Source organism: Scatophagus argus, chromosome 4 (genome assembly GCF_020382885.2).
Source record: "Scatophagus argus isolate fScaArg1 chromosome 4, fScaArg1.pri, whole genome shotgun sequence".
NCBI lineage: Eukaryota > Metazoa > Chordata > Actinopteri > Scatophagidae > Scatophagus > Scatophagus argus.
The window spans coordinates 20,046,135-20,062,863 of record NC_058496.1 but is presented as its reverse complement, the minus strand read 5'-3'; the positions used below and the strand labels follow the sequence as shown (position 1 = coordinate 20,062,863).

At 42.9% G+C, this 16,729-nt stretch overlaps 2 protein-coding genes and 1 long non-coding RNA gene across 9 annotated transcripts in view; 1 reads left to right on the top strand and 2 right to left on the bottom strand.

Moving 5' to 3' along the window:
- LOC124057782 overlaps window positions 1-16,729 on the bottom strand; it is a 1,110,263-nt gene that overhangs the window by 527,624 nt on the left and 565,910 nt on the right. The window lies entirely within an intron of this gene.
- On the top strand, window positions 879-8,457 carry rad9b (RAD9 checkpoint clamp component B). 7 transcript variants are annotated; one of them, XM_046386279.1, is made up of 11 exons: window positions 884-1,062; window positions 1,350-1,420; window positions 1,679-1,816; window positions 2,067-2,142; window positions 2,411-2,510; window positions 2,883-2,989; window positions 3,178-3,284; window positions 4,249-4,313; window positions 4,627-4,749; window positions 6,962-7,184; window positions 7,660-8,457. In XM_046386279.1, exons 1-11 carry the CDS (start codon window positions 1,029-1,031, stop codon window positions 7,792-7,794), a joined length of 1,179 nt encoding a protein of 392 aa, XP_046242235.1. In that variant the 5' UTR covers window positions 884-1,028; the 3' UTR covers window positions 7,795-8,457. The 7 variants fall into 7 exon arrangements, with proteins under 7 accessions (XP_046242237.1, XP_046242240.1, XP_046242235.1 ...); XM_046386282.1 differs by having other exon boundaries at window positions 901-1,092; window positions 2,028-2,142; XM_046386278.1 differs by having other exon boundaries at window positions 904-1,062; window positions 2,028-2,142.
- On the bottom strand, window positions 10,076-16,622 carry pptc7a (protein phosphatase targeting COQ7 a). Its single transcript, XM_046386314.1, has 6 exons — window positions 16,025-16,622; window positions 14,948-15,127; window positions 13,094-13,292; window positions 11,049-11,172; window positions 10,831-10,960; window positions 10,076-10,662 (listed from the first exon to the last, which is right to left on the bottom strand). The coding sequence occupies exons 1-6, from the start codon at window positions 16,224-16,226 to the stop codon at window positions 10,604-10,606; spliced, it is 894 nt and encodes a 297-aa protein (XP_046242270.1). The 5' UTR covers window positions 16,227-16,622; the 3' UTR covers window positions 10,076-10,603.

Sequence of the window (16,729 nt, the reverse complement as noted above, 5' to 3'; positions counted from 1 at the left end):
ACATTGCATTACTTGGAATGGAACTGTAGAATAGCATTATTTCCTTTCCCTTCATAAAAGATGATCCCGTGTACCTGAAGCTGAATGATATATGAAAGGAAGCACTGAAGGACCTCTCCTTAAAAATGGAGGGAAAGGCGACTGCAGTGAGTGATTCAAAGTGTGAATAGTTCCCAGCTGAATTTTCTGGTGCCCGGGGAGCAAATTGAGGGTTAAGTGCCTTGCTCAAGGGCACATCAGCCTGCTAATGGGGGGGGGGCAGACATTTTTCTCATTAATCACTTCACCACACTTAAATTTTTCCTGCACATAACATAACATAACACATCATAAATGACAGGGAAAAATCAATGCAGAAATGCATATCTCACCTTGTATTATTCAAAAGCAGTACACTTCAGTTATAGAAATATGCTTACCATTTTTGCCACTCTGTAATCCAGTTTGTTTGCAGATTTATCACATTCAGTTGTAAATGGGAGGTGCTCAGTTCTTATTAATATTGTCTCCCCTTGACTATGGGAGCAGTAAAGTTGAGTTTAAAGTTTTGTGTTACAGATATAAAGCTTGCAATGCCTTATTATTATTATTATTATTATTATTTTAGCCCATTTCAAACTATTATTTACATTGAAATCAGTATGATAAATAAATCTAACATTTAAATGTGATTTAAAGTTGTTAGAGTGTTAAAGTTTTCTCACAGAGTGTTTAAGTATATCATTTATGTTAAAAAAAAGGTTTCAATCAGCTTCTCAGTGCTCTAAATCCAAATATGAGCATCAAGCTTCAATCGTAGCTTACATCTCTACATGTCTATTTATTCTGCTTCTTGTCCAACTAAGCAATTGTGGCCTGTTTTCTTGTCTTTTGCAAAGCCAGCCTGGGGCGTAACCTCGGCGTACGCCAACATCTCTCTACATAGCCAACTAGCATATCAGACGAGGAAAGTTAGCACTGGAGTTAGCATCGGCGCATGCGCTGTTTGCCCATGTCTCGTGATAAGTGTTCAAATACGCCTGTCAAAGATGAACTGCCTTCTTGACGGAAATGGTGTAAAAGGTAGTTGTAAATAAGACTAGTGAAACATGAGTATGAATGAATTTAAATTCCACAACTTGCGTGTAAGTTCTAGCAGTTCGCATTAAGTTTTTTAAACAGTAACTTATGATAAAATACGATGTCAGCTTAAGTTAGCTGTCAACTAACTAGCCAAGTTAGCCAATGGCAAGGCTAGCCAACAGTTGGCCCACTTCACATTGAAAAAAGGCTAGCTTAGGGACAGTAACACAAGTAAACAAAAGTATGTTGCTGACCTTGAACTATGGTGAGACCTTGTTGTGTTGCAGCATTTGGGAAGGCTGTTCATGCCCTCTCACGGATTGGAGATGAACTTTGGTTGGATCCTATGGTCAACGGGGTGAGCAGCACCAAATGAAAAAAGGAAAACTGTGTAGTTGAATTATCCCATATTCTCGATTTAACTAGGGGAGTAGCCAGAAATTTTGACTCTTAGAGTGATATTGTTATTGCTTACTCCCTCCTCTTTTTATTTTTTAACTAAAATTGATCAGGCTTTAAATGAGACCTCTGTAAGGGTCGTCTCCAGGCATTGGGGCCCATGTTACAAGAAATGGCAGCAGCATCTTCACTGACTCTCCCTCTCTGTGTCTTAAAGCTGGCACTGAGAGCAGTGAATTCTGCCCACACTGCATATGCCTGCTTCCTCTTCTCGCCGCTGTTCTTCCAGCAGTACAGCCTGGGATCAGTATTCAAGCAGGGCAGTGAAATCGTCAAATGCAAACTTCTTGTAAAGGTATATCATTCATGTTGGTCATTCATCAGAGTGACATCATGGCTCACTACAAAAGACACTCACTTTTGCAGGCTATAGGAGGCAGTATTAGAGTGTTAATACCAGAACCAAGGAACACACATGACATGATAATGTTCTCCCTTTAAGATTCTGATTAAAATATTAAAATGGTAATGACAATGTTATCTAAAACATGTCTGTTTTTTGTAAGTGTGTTCTACCTCTTTTCCGGTGTTTGACTTCAATTGAGCGTAATGTGGAGTGGTGTCAGATACAGATCAGACCACCTAATGACCGAGTCGTGATCCAGTTTTTCTGCAGACATGGTAGGACGCATTGCATTTTACATTATCAGCAGAATGCGGGATGAAGGATTTTTAGAAACCTGTCCTGTTTGAGTCTAAATAAATTGAAAAATTAAACAATTTAAATGGACATCTAAAAACACTGAACCTTTTCTGTTTGCTTGTCCAGCCCTCATTTGTCATGTTCAAAATGACATCTATCGATGCTGTGCAGCAGAATATTTATTCCATATTGTCAACACCTGATGACAGTGTGCTCCAAATAACCTGTCTGCTTTTATCCCATCAGGCATCACTAAAACCCACAACCTACATTTCCAGGAAAGTGAGGCCCTGCAGGCAGTGTTTCCCTCACACTTCTTTCCCAATGTGCTGAAGGCTCCTGCCAGGTTAGCGGCTCGCTATTCTGTTATCTAGTTAGAACCTCAACTTCCTATTACATACTAAGCTTTAGGTGCGCGTTTTAATGATTGAGCAGGACTCTTTTTACACAAACAAAATCTTGATTCTCTTAAGGCTTCGAAATGCAACTTTAACCTTTTCTTGGCAAGTGTATCTACTGTGAAATTGGGTATATGGTGGCTCCCAACTGCAGTCAGTAGTCCAGTCTATTTAATGGGAAGACAGTGGGTGTTTTTTTGTTCCTTCAGCTGAGCCTGGGGAAGCAGTCAGATGAGCACCCTGAAACACACACTCAGCGTAATAGCAGAGCATTGACCATAACTTTCAGGGTTTACATTCCTTTTGCTCTGCTTCTGCAGGCTTTTTCGTGATATGGTGATGCATTTCCCAGTGTCCCAGGAGGAAATCACTCTGTCCACGACACCTCTGAGAGTCAGTCTGAGAAATGACTGTGAGGAAGGAAAAGGTAAAAAAGCTAACGTTACACTGTGACACTGCGAGTGACAGATATCATAAACTGTGTAAAAGTCGCTGTTGCACCCACTTTGAGATTCACATTTAATAACCTAATCTGCTAATATATTTTTAATTTTTCAACCACATTCAGACAAACAGTAAAAATGTCACTTTTACTTGGATGTACGTCTGTCACAGATCACATGAAGATGATGTACACTGAGATGTCCTTACACCCAAACGAGTTTGACCTCTTTCGGGTTGGAGCGGACTCGGACATAACCTTCTGTCTCAAGGAGTTGAGGGTAACATTTATTTTTGGAGGCTCCCCTTATGCTGTCACATGAGAATATTATGTGTGCGAATGCAGATGGTGTGTGTGTGTGTGTGTGTGTGTGTGAGGGAGACCAGCTCACTAGGAGCATTTCATGTTTAAGAGGTCATATTTCTGGTCCTGTAATCTGGATACTCAAGTGGCCTCTGCGCCTCGACTTTCCATGTCGTTCTCCTGTGAACTTTCCCCTCAGTGCTCTGACTCATCTTTATAGCAAAGATAGTGTGACTTAAGTGACGCATATTATACCACCGCATGGAAAAGGTAATTAAAGTTATGAATTGCAGAAAGCATAGGCTGCACAGTGCGTGGTGAGTTGTTGAATGTTTAACTTTGAAGCCAACAAGGAATGTGTTTGTATTTAAGCGCTGATTCAATCAGAAGTCCATCTTAAACTATTTATATTCTGAGTAACAGCAAAACATTGGATCTCATAGAACTTTAATGTCATTTCCAGAAGACTGTGCTCTGTAATCCAGAGTTGTTTGTGACAGTGTCTGAATGAACACACCCCAATTCAGATTGCTTTCTTCTGTCCTGTCCTAAAAAACAAAGCAAAAGGACTTGGTCGGCCGTTTGGAAATTTGGATGAACACTCCTTGTGTTAGTCCAGTTAATGAGACTTGACCTGCATTAACACCAACAGCTCTTGTTCCTAATGTTGTCTTGGAATGTTTCTTGGAGCTCCTGCTGTGAGGCTCCTTGTTAGCAAGCCTAGTCTTCTTGCTCCTGTTGGTTTGGGAAAATCGGGTTTGGGTGGATTAGAAGCCAGGCTTAAAGTTTTGTTCAGGTGTCAGTTTACTTGAGCAGTGACAGTTTTCATTAGCCTGAAATTGTGAATATGCCATGCAGCTGCCCTCAAAATCTACAAGTGGATGCACATGAGCATAGCTCAGTTTTCACCAGTGAGTTGCTGCTGTTCTGTTTCTCTCCAGGGTTTACTGTCCTTTGCAGACTCCCATTGCCTTCCGGTGTCAGTCCTCTTTGGTGCTGCAGGAAAGTAAGTCTCTTTGCTGTCAAGTTAAGCTTAAGTAACATTCGGATCTCAGGTTGCAAGGATCAACGCCATTCTGTGTGGCGCAGTGCTACAGGAAATGCAATTCACACCAAACAACCTCAAAATTCACTAAACTATTTTGCCTGTGCTGGCTGATCATATTACCAGACATTTTATCAAGTGAGCATTTACTTTCATTGTTTCTGCTGGCTTATAATACAGTTAAAAACACTAAGCAACTCACTCAATAAGAAGAGATCCAGTAATTTCTGTCACTCTGAGATATTTATCAGTATGGCATTGATGTTGTTTGCAGGCCTGTGTGCTTCTCTGTGAAGGACATGGTCCTGGAGGCCACTGTGGTGCTGGCTACTCTAATTGATTGTGAAAGCCAGGGCCCCTCTCAGCTTACAGAGAGCCTGGCTTCGACTACACCCAGGTAAACAATCACAGTTGTTGGCTTCAGACACTCGGCCATTACTCCTATATGCAGTAACTGAGGTCTCTTATACCCTCAGCACACTTGCACAGATGAGAATAAGAATTTTTTATTTGTTATGTTGACCTGACAGCATCCTCGTCACAGCTGAAGCCTTTGATGGTGTACTTGAAAGTATAATTGAATCTTCCCACGGGTTCAACCTGAGCTTCTCTGCTGGTGCTCAGTCAAGGCAGTTTGCCCTCTTTGGCTGTTTTTAACTTCCTAAGAGGGCGTAGTGTTACAGCAGTCAGCCTTGTGTCTGTAACAGAGATAAATAGGGCAAGCCCAGGACATGTGGGGTTGGGTTAGAAGCCTGTCAGTGTGACAGTCTGTAATCCCCTCATCTCCTCTGTGCTAGCCTGCTTTGCCTTTCTGCCAGTGTCACGGTCCTGTTCTGCTAACCCCTTCTGTTGGTCTCTGTGTGGAACCAGTCTCAGCTGTACTACTGAACATCTGGTTCATTTGTAGCTTGGTTTGCTTGTGTGCACTGCCGGGAGTCTGCAGAGACAAGGCTGAGCCGGTGAGCAGGCAGTTATTCAGCGCCCAGGAATTCAGCTGCAGCCTGCAATCCCTTAGCCTGTATATTTTGCTTTGACATGAATCATTCAGGCTGTTTTTGTACATATGCAGTACATATTTTGGTATTCGTGGCATGCTCATAAGAAAACTTGCTCGCCTGCTGCCTCAGGGGCCTTTTGAGGTAGAACTAAAGAGCCTGAGGTTGTCTGACTTTTTAAAACTAGCTTGCTCTCTTTACTTCTTCCTGCTGTGCTCTTTTTTAATTGTGGTCTGAGGTTGATGACATGGAGTGTGGTTGCATGCGCATGGTTGTTTTGCTGTTTGCTCTTATTGTGCTCAAGGATACTTTCAGTATCAGCTGATAGAGAGCTGCACACCATGTTGGTTAAGGTCTTTGTTAACATGAATAAACATGGTGTTTCTAATCATAAACTGATAATAACATCTGGTTTTATATCCAATTCTATCTTACAGTTTTAGTGTGTCATAATATAACTTCATATCATTCTGAGTGCCATTTTAATATTGATATCATTGTAAATCCACAGCGTTATTATGTGAAGTGCTGGAAGAAACAAAACTCAATTTTATTATTGAAAACAACACAGATAGAAGGTGAAGATATAATCAATATATTTAAATGCTCCCTAGGAAAAATCATGTTTCCTGTCCGCGTTGTAATAATAAGAGGCCCCATTGTAAGTGTTGAATGAAATTTACTCTCTGGTGTTTGTCTTTTCTCTGCCTCCTCAGGCATTGCTGCAAAAACACTTCCCATTCAAATCAACTTTTGGAGAAGTTCAATACTGCACAGCAGCGGCCAGTGACAATTAGACCAACTGGTCAACAGTATTAAGGGAAATCTCATTCTGTATTTTAAGTTGCCTCAGGAATGTCGCACAGCTTCACAATTTTATAAATATATCAATACTACCAACGGGAATAGTTTCAATATTAAAGTGCTCTGGCAGCAGAATCTAGGAGATCAAGTAGAACCACTCATTTTCTTCAAGTAACAGATGATTTCTTCATAAAGCATGATATATTCAAAATTCATCTTACAAACTTAAAACAAATGAAGAAACCTCACTGGATTTAAAGAATAAGCAGCATCATGTCATTAGGTGCAAACTAGCTTAGTGAGTTAGTCTCTCTCTCCTTCCACCCACATGAATCTCTCTATTGCCGATATCTCCAACACACACCTAAACAGTCCTGATGGATAAATAGTGCTACATGTAAGAAGTTTACCGTGAACTGTCCCTTTAACCCTTTTTGGATGTGTTTGCACAAATTGGCCATGTGATGACACCCCCACACAACCCGACACTAATAGCCACAACGCCTGATCTGGTCTGAATGCAGCCTTGCTTTGCCATTTCATGGCATTAACACTGTCTCCACTCCCTCCGTCAGACGTGACTATAGCACTGAGGTTTGGGGGATTAATCCGCATGCTCAGGAGTCACATTTCTCTGAGACAAACTGTGATTTCAGGGTTGTTGTTTTGCTGCTATAGAACATGGCACTGTACACCACAATTAAATTGCACACAGGGACACAACAGCTCAGGAACTGATCATTATCTCTGGATGAGGAAAAAAAAAATGAGCTGCTTGCCACAGAGATGTGTGTGTGTGTGTGTTCCCAGGTGCACAGATGCTGCTGTTCTACCTGTGGACTCATGTGAGTCAGACAGCATGAAGCCTCAGGGTGCTCCTGCTGCCATGGAGCTGATACCGTCCAGTCAGGGCAGCCCTCTAATCATCCCGCCGGGTCTGACTGTGCTTCTGCCTCAGACTGATCACCCTAATGGACTCACAGAGCCTGATGGGGCCTGTGCCAGTGCCACCACAACTCCTCCTTCCTCCATGGTAACATGACCTTCCTGTTAGGGTTTACATTGTTGACAGGTTTGGTGACATTGTCAAGTGCCAAAGTGTTTCAAATGTTTTACTTTGCTCTGTACTGGAAGTATGCCCGGAGTGCCATAACACCTATGTCAGCATGACGAATCTTAATTATTCTACTGGAATTACAGTCAGATCAGACTTTCCTGTCTCACAACATTTGTAGCTAGCACCTAGTATTGTTCCACTATATTGATCTTATGATTTTTGTCCCCTTGAGGCGAATATCAACCCGTCAGACCACTTTTTAGACACACATTTTGGTTTTTGGTTTTTGCTCTGGGGATTTATTTTAAACAGGTTGATCTTGTTTTCATTAGCAAAAAAAACAAAAGGAAAATTCCAAAGTCACAAAAGATCAAATAAAAATAAAAAGTCAACTATTTTCTGAAGCCCTAACTGTACACACTAACATTTGTTGTCTTTTTTTGCCCTGTAGATCTGCTCCCTCCTGTTCAGTGCCTTGTCAGAGCTGAACAGTGATGGTTGTACCACCTCACTGCCTGTTCTGGCATATCACAGTGACGGAGAGGAGAATATGGAGGAAGACCATACAGGAAGTCCTTCACTCTGAGAACGAGCTGTGACTCATTTCTCATCATGACCTTTTGTGATACTGCCAAAAAAATAGGATACAACATTCATAACTGTAGCCAGAAATGACAAGATCTAAATGAATTTATATTTAATGTACACTGTATTTTTAAGTAGTTTTTAAGCTTGTTGTTTATAGCTAAAATCCTGCTTTGCTCATTTAAATTGTTGAAAGGTTTTCCCACAATGTTCAGTTGAAAATGATAATTATTTATCAAAACATATAGTAATTCGTTTGTATTGGCAGTTGCAGTGTGTGAAATACATTTGTCATAGCGTGCTGTGTCTGTGAAAACATTTCTTCAGCCTGAAGATGCCACACCTGTCTGCTGATGGTAACTCCTTGACATCTGAGGAATGTGGGAGTATGCGCACAAATTGTACAAGGCATTATCTTTTTCTGGTCTGCACAACAGCCTGAGTTCAGGGAGGTAAGCACACTGGATGCTAAATGTGGTTATGCCTTGATGGGAAAGAACAAACCTAGAGGCATTCAGCCTGCGCCAGTGAACAAAACGCCTCTGCAATGGATTGTGCAATGCTCAGGCGCGCCAGATAGTGTTCTGATGGAAAGGCCGCTGCAGGTTTATGCACACAGTCAACAAAAACAACAGGATAATAAATACTATATTCTTTATTTAAATATTGTACAGATTTGAAAATGCTTTTTTACAGAGCTTAGGTCTGCACTGAACTGTACTGTACACCCAAAATGTGTGTATGTGTTTTGTAACAAAGAGTTTGGAAGATGAAGATGGGAGACGAGAGGGAAGAGTGTCATGGCAGGTGTGAGTCAGGAAGCAGGAAATACATGGCAAAGTGCCTTCACCATTGGAATGGGAGAATTGCTTTGTTATATTGTTAAGGCTGCTTAGATTGTCCTCGGTGATATAACACTGACAACTCACATCCGGACCGCTCACTGCTCTCCCTAAACCTGGCCATTAGCCCCGTTTCAAAATGACAACTGACACAGCAGTCTTCCAGTGTGTACCGGTCAGATTAAGTAGGGAAACAGTCCATTTGACAGTGCAGATTGTAAACAGAGATCCAAAGATCCACAGGGAGGATTTTCAAAGTGTGCGATGGCTTTATCACTGTTCCTAAGCTCCTGACTGAGTGCAGAGAAGCAGATTTCAGGAGAAAGAAAAAAAGGGGGTGAACATACAGAAAGTGAAAAGGCCTAGTGTTAAGACAGCAGGGCATGATGGGAAAGCTGGTTTGACTCTTATGGCTACTTAACAGTTTCAGGCTTTGTGCTCAGTAGCTGGCACATAGTCTGTGGTTTAAGGAATTATGGACGTTTGCCAGTATCAACAACACCTGATACAAGGCACATCATAAGAACATTACACAAAATATTGATTTTAATAAGAAGACATTTCTTTAAAAGTAAACGCAGAGTGCAAATCTGCAGTGATGTAATGAAACATAATGACCATTTTCCACATGAAACCTGCAGTGACCTGACTTATGAATGTGCCGTTGGAGCTCTACAGCAGGAGGGAGGGAGAGAAGAAAAGGAAACGTTGATTGCAAAGAACAGTTTCTAAAGCTACTCTGATGCTGTGAATTCAACAATCTCACTGAACAAAAAAAGTTACAAAAATACATTTGGTCACCTGACCATCTTCCACTGTGTTGAGCTTTTTCAGATATGCTTCTTAAGTAAGCATTGTGCGTTTAAGGCTGCCAGACCAATTCAGTCCAGTGAACATGGACAAGTCTGTAGCCTTCACATCCATTTCAGACACTAATTACACATGAAGACAGACACGGTGACAAGCACACTGAATGCATTCATCGCACATACACGTTTGGAGACACATGACATGTAATCACAATCAAGACTTCAGCAGCAGCTATGAGATTAAAGGGAGGGCATCAGTTTGACACAATATAGATCTGGACAGGCTCAACCCAAAAGCCATGAAGTAACAAAATCTTTGCAAGACTTCAACTGTACTGGTATGGAAAAGGCAGCTGCCGCTCTTCTTCATTAAATCTTACTGGATCACCCTGCCAAGAAACTAACCACAGATGTATAAATGTCACATACACTCACTTTTGCAAATATTTAATAAAACATCCCAGCACAGCACAACGGTCATACCCTACTATCACACTTATGCTCCCTGCACCCACATCCAAGGTACCAGGCCCTCTGATGAAGGTTTTATGACTACCACTGTACCATCAGGAACATCCGCTTGCACAACGCAGCCCATTCACTGAGCCCTAATGCTGCCATTTTCTGTGCAGTTCCTTCTTGACACTACTGATGGACTGTATCTTTCCCTTCCAGCAGCCCAGCATGGGGCTAACACCTACTGTCTGGCTAAATCTGCCTCTGTCTCTGAATCTCAACTTCCTCCCTGCCCAACCACCCATCTGAGAAAGACGACTTATCCTTGTCAGACATGATTCTCATCTCCAAAGTGCCCACTGACCGCTTATCCTGGCCAATGGGATTATCCAGTGAGCACTGGAACACTGCAAAGATGCCAACGCTGCAGCCTGGCCAAGAGGATGTTTCAGGTCTCTTGTCCTCTTTATTGAGCTCTTCTCTGATGTGCCCAGTCACAGAGAAGTAGGCATGTTTTTTTCAGGGGGTATGGGATGTCAGAAGGGGTTGATGGTCAGCCAGGGGGGACTGAGGCAGAGCAGAGCCAGAACATACAGGGGGGGGAGGGAGCGTCTGACATCACTTCTTCTTCCTGTCCAGCAGGAATCAAAGCAGTCCATCACCTGCAAAGGCAAAGGCCCCCTGCCACAGCTCTACACACACTCTAGTCGGTGTATTCTGCCACTATAGACAGCAGCACTGTGATGTCATCTGGCTTCCCTCCTGGACAGAAAAGAACAGCGACCTGTCAGGATGGTGCTAAGGGAAAATGTTTTTTCAACATTTCAACTTAGACAATACTACATCATGCATACATACATCATACATAAAACTTAAAAGAGAAACAGATCGTAAAGGTTCAGTTTCTATTTGGTTCAAGCAGACACTTACCTCTTACATTCAGTCCGTTGTCACACGCAAACTGTGCAAAAGGTGACATGTAGTTGGGGTCATACGCCAGTATGTGGGCCTGCTCTGCGATGCTCCGGGCAGTCTGCTGGATGCTCTCATAGTTTGTGTTCTTGGGAGGACAAACAAAGAAGACGAGGTTTTCACATTTCTGATTCCTCTTCCGTCGGCAAACCTGTTGGGATCACAGTGTCACTTACCTTGAGTTTCTTCAGCTCCTGCAGGATCATGTAATCGGGCATGTTGTCAAAGAGCCCATCGGTGGCGGTGAGGATGATGTCACCCAGCTGGACGTCAAAGGATGAGCTGTCCGCCGCGTCAGGGCTGAAGGGGCAGACACGGTATTGTCAGGCAGGTCATTTCGGTGAATTTGTTTAGACTCACAGTGAAAACTAAAAATGCAAACTAACACTAGCATGAGCATGGCTGAGGCCACATTAATTGATCCTGTTTAAGTCTTTCTCTCTCTCCTTATCTGAACCTCTAACTCAGCTTCTCTACTCGAGAAATATTCAAAGCACATTACTCTAACCAGTGGAAAAATGTCCTGACAAAGCTATGATAGCTAGACTCCCAACCGCTACTGATGTTTCCCCTTGGCTACAGAAACTGCATCATGTGTGATCATGATGGGGACACAGCGCTGGAAAGGACACTCAGGTCCAGTAAAAATTGATTGGAAAAATGGGTGCTCTAAATACATATTGGCTGGATCCAAGTTAGTATGCCAGCGTCAAGTTCGCTTCTTGGAAGATGCCACACACCCCCCTGGCCAGCGATGAATGCTTTTCATTACAAACCGTCTGGACTGCATCAAGACACTGAGCCAGAGCTCCCAGGAACAGTATGTCCCACACTGTGTTTTAATATCACCGAACTTGGCTAGTTACATCCACAAAGGTGCCACCGCACATGCATTATGGGAACCCGCAGTCAGACATACAAGTATGAGAAACTTCTCCAGTATATGCACTTGGGTGAGCAGATGTCATTGAAATGAGCTGGCTGTCATGTTTGAATTCATTCCATTGTTTAACACGTTCATTAGTCACAGCCATTTCTCAAATGCCACCAAGGATGTAACACTTTAGATAATTATGCAGCGATACCTCTGAAATGTCATATCTTCAATACTAATTATGAAGACAATCCTCAGACAAAATGTATGGGTGTATATTTATGAGGCCACGTTATGAGAACTCAATGTTTCCCTCAGGTCTGATCACCATTGTGAAAACTCATGAAAGGCATTGAAAAAACAATCTCAACAATTAATAATAGAGATTGTAAAGTATCACAAAAATATATATTCAGCTGCATGCTGAAGACACATTTCTGTCACCTTTCTGATCACATCAACATGCTCCAAACCTTTTCCTTGTCTTCTGTGGTCAAAGAAATGTTCTTAGTGCACTTCGGTTTTGACCCTTGAACTCTTTTCTATTGGTCGCTATGTTAATGATCTAGGATTGGAAGCTTAATCCGCTGTTGCACTCAGAGTAAATCACTCTGAGTAAATCCTTCAACTAAAATGCTAAAAATGCACAAATTAAAAACAAAGTGTCACTTCATGCAACACATTAAATCCACATGGGTGATGAATGGATGGTGCATTGCTTGAGACTGAATTCAAGTCATTTATGAGAAATTAAAAAAAACTAACTAAAAACTTAAAACACTTGACATGCAGTGCAGGTTCATCCATGGCTCCTCTTCACTCAGTTTTTAGGAAGCACTTTTAAAGAGGCTCAAAATAATCTTCCCGGTTGAAGACTGAATGAGTGAAAAGGTGGCTGAGCCTGCTGGTGCAGGATTGGCTGGGATTTCTTCGCTTTGCCCCTCAGCCCACACAGACTTTGACCCGGGTAACAGCGGAAGCTTGGCAAACATCCAGCGCTACCCTGCACTCTACTGACGTCTGCTGTGCTGCTGCTTGGCACATCGCGGCAACGAGACACAGCAGCACGTGGCCCGTGACACACTGTTACACTGTAGCTCCACACAGTACAGTCACTACACTCACAAAACACTGCTGCATGTGAGGGACACAACAGGACAAAATGTTCTTTACGCCTTTGTCATCCCTGCTTGTGATCTGCATTGTTATCAATATGTGTGTTCATCACATCTGATGTACAGAACACATGCATGATCTTCTCTATATCAGCACAAACAAACCTGCTGTCCCAAACAGACCAATTCAGATGTGTGTGGGGCAGCACGCAGTGCCCCATGGGCGTCTCACCTGTCACTGAGGACGGCCCCTTCGGCCCCCGGAGGTGCAATGGACAGCTGAAAGGGCGTGTTGAAGTAGTGCTGCTGCTCGTCTGAGCGGTGCACCACCTCCCCTCCCCGGACCACCAGGAAGCCTGAGTCTCCCAGGTTAGCTGTGTGCAGTCGGTGACTCTGCCGGTCCAAAACCACAATGCAAGCCGTGCTGCTACCTGCGTGCACACACACACACACACACACAAGCACATACATTTATTTTCCCATTTCAATTCAAATGGTAAGTAAAAAGTTGAAATATCCTGAGAATTAAATACAAATATGGTCTGCACTATCATCTGGGTATGCCTATATAATAATAATCATTACAAAACTACTGCAAAGTTGAAGCTGAATGGCAATTTTGCCATGTGCTCTGCAGACTACTTCCATGTTATAAAACAGAACTGCTGAATTATGAAATAATACCTCAAGCGTCATTTCACAAAGGTGAATGAGTAATTTGATTAACAGATGAACATGACACACAGTAAGAGTCTTGACAGAGAGTCAGCATGCAAAACACAAGAGCCTGAAGCTAAGTTTAACTCAGCCATCATTATTTAAAAAAAAAAAAAGTGTTTTTCTGGCTGCTTAAGTATCTTCTGTAAAAGAAGGCCTACAATAATGAAACAATGCCATCCGGCTTTTCCATCTTAATTCAGAGCTTTCATAATTTGCAAAACTGCAAAAGTTTTCTCCAGACTTTCTGCACCTACGCAGCTTAGGAAACGACACCACGTTTATGAAAAGACACCTCTCTGAAGTGTGTTTGGGAGACTGATTGATGAGGTTAGCCTGAATACACAAACTTGACATAGCACAACCAGCGTAGAGGTTTTAAGAATTACACCGTGTGGAAAGGAGATGGTGAGGATGGAACATGAGCTGAGCTGAGAACAAGAGCATGCGGACAGCGTGTAGCCACACCCTGCTGGTGATTCATCTGGCACACCAAAATATGCTCTCTGGGATCAGCGTTCAAAACTCCTCATGCGCTGTGACTCACTCCCTTTCTTCCCTGTTTTCTTTCCAGCAGTGCAATTACACACACTACTGGTCCAAAGAACATTCCCTCTGCCATAGAGGAACAGCCCAATAAAGTGTTGTTTCCGCTGCTGCATGTATGGTAAGGGGTGGAAAACTACAGACACTTGCAGAGACAGAGATCTGCTCCAAAAACATTTGCTCGCCGATGTTACATGTTTGTGCATGCTTTGTTGTCAGGAAACAGTGCGAAGGAGGAAAGGGACCCTGGAAGTGAACTCGACGGGGCAGGTCGAAACTTGGGACATTCCCAAAACTTCTTAATGGGATCTGGCTGTTCTCTGACTCATGATACAAAAATCTCCATCCAGTCACCGCTAAACTGAACAGACAGAAGCAAACAACCTTGCCCTAAACAGTGCACTTCGATCCAAACCACATGGAAAACGTATTGTTTCATTGGCAAGCACAATATGCCTCTACACAGCATAGACTGAGCTATACTGTCCTGCAGAGTAAATGGCATGGATTTTAATTTGTTTAGTGAGCTTTTAGACCAGATGAGAGACGCCAAGATGGAAAACTAGGAGTACCAGAGTCTGAAACCCTATGATATCTAATTCAATACAAAAGACTTGGAACAGAAGAAGACCATGGCAGTCTTTCTGTATTTACTGAAGTAGACAGGACCAAATCAATGGTACAGGAATCAAAGTTTTGATGATAATACAGAGCAGTAGAAGATATCCCTTTAATTTACACGAAGATAAAAGTATACTATGGTGCATTGATAGGCTTCTGTTCTAGACGGCTGAGATCCCGTGCTTCCCGTGGCTTCACTCACCCAGTAGTGGCACTTTGTTCTGCAGCAGCTCGTAGTAGCTGGTTGTGAGGACTCCCACAGGGTTGCTGGGGACAAAGCGTCCTTCCTTCACCAGCCTCTCACATGTCTTCATCAGTGTACCTGAAAACTGCGACGGGTCCACTCCATAGTCCCGCCAGCCACCTACTCCATCTGCGACACCTAAAAATACATGTTTATTTAGTGAATGAAATTAGTAATTGTACTTCAGCAACACTTACTTTCTTCACTCATTTCGATTCTGTATTGCTCATAAAGCTGCTTTTTAAACCTCAAGAGTGGACATTTTTCCCCAATGGGTCAAGTTTTGCTTTATATCCACTCCACTTTATATCCAGTGCATTATAGGACTACTGACAATGCAATTTGTCTTTGGACTATGTATTTCGTGCTAAAAAGAGCCCTTGTTCCCAAAGGAGCAATTGGTCTGGTCCAGGATTTTCCTAGAAAGGAAACTTTAGTCTTGTTACTCCCAGAACTGACCATACAAGGATGTCCCTCTGCGTCTCCACAGCCTCTGCCAGAAAAGACAAACAGGCCAGCTCACGGCAGATACTTTGCAACTAATCAAACCAAGCAAAAATAACATGACTTGGTAAAGTATGTCTTCATTTGTAAGTTTACTTGCTTGTCTTGAAAAGCACAGACATTCAGTACAGCTGCACAGTCCTGCACAGGTGCTCAAATAACAAGCAGAAGAGTCCTTTTAATCTTTCACAGCAGGTATTGTTTTTTGTTTACTTTCGCACGCAATATTAACCCAGGTTCAAGTCTACTTAGTACCAAAAGGATGCAGCTGTGTGTTGCAGTAGATCAATATAGAACAAACAAACAAACACTGAAGTACAATGGTGTGAGAGCACTCAGTGGACACCTCCATGAGACTTCTGAACCGGATAATATTGTGTCAAAATCCGGTAGCACGTACAATCACACCATTGTATGAGGTATTTCAGTCTGCAGACAACCTTTCAACCCCCACCTCACAGCCAGTACAGGGTGATGATCGTTGGTTCGTTTGGTTAATGTTTCTACGATGAACAAAACACTCACACTCACCCAAAACGTCAGCGGATCTGTGTCGGGCGATGAAGCACGCGTCGTCCCCATAGCACATCCCTTTCTTGAGGATACCTTTGCGGAAATCCTTGCCGAAGCCGCAGCTCGCTGTCACCAGGCTGTAGTCGCGGCTGTCTGTCTGAGAAAGTCCGCCAATGACAGCTCTGGCAACCAGTCTACCGTACGACAACACGGACAACATCACCTACACACCAGCTCCCACCAAACAAACCAGCCAAGCTAGCACCAATGCTAGCTTAGCGTCGATGTAAACACACAATGTTGACTTGCTAACTTGCTAACGAGGCTGGAGATGTGTGGCTGAGCTGGACAGACACGGCTGCCGACAACAACAGCCGCCACGCATGTATACACAATGCCTTCCGCTGATATAATATGTACACTCTCGAGGAGCTTTATTCCTGCGCCGTAAAAACTGAATAAAATTTACAGAAAACAGCCACCTCTTACGCTCCGAAATACCCGTAAGCACTGCTGGATATCCGTGGCCATCGTGCTAGTTCTGCCTTTGAGATACTACACAACGCAAGATGTGAAGGAGCTGCCCCGTGGCTTCGCACACTCTGCTCTGCTAGCAAGGTCTTGTGACTGCTCTGACGTCAGACACCATTACGCAATCTACGTTTCCTAATAAGGAAATATCACTTTCAGTCAGCTTGTAGCTTATCTTGAGTAATAAATCTA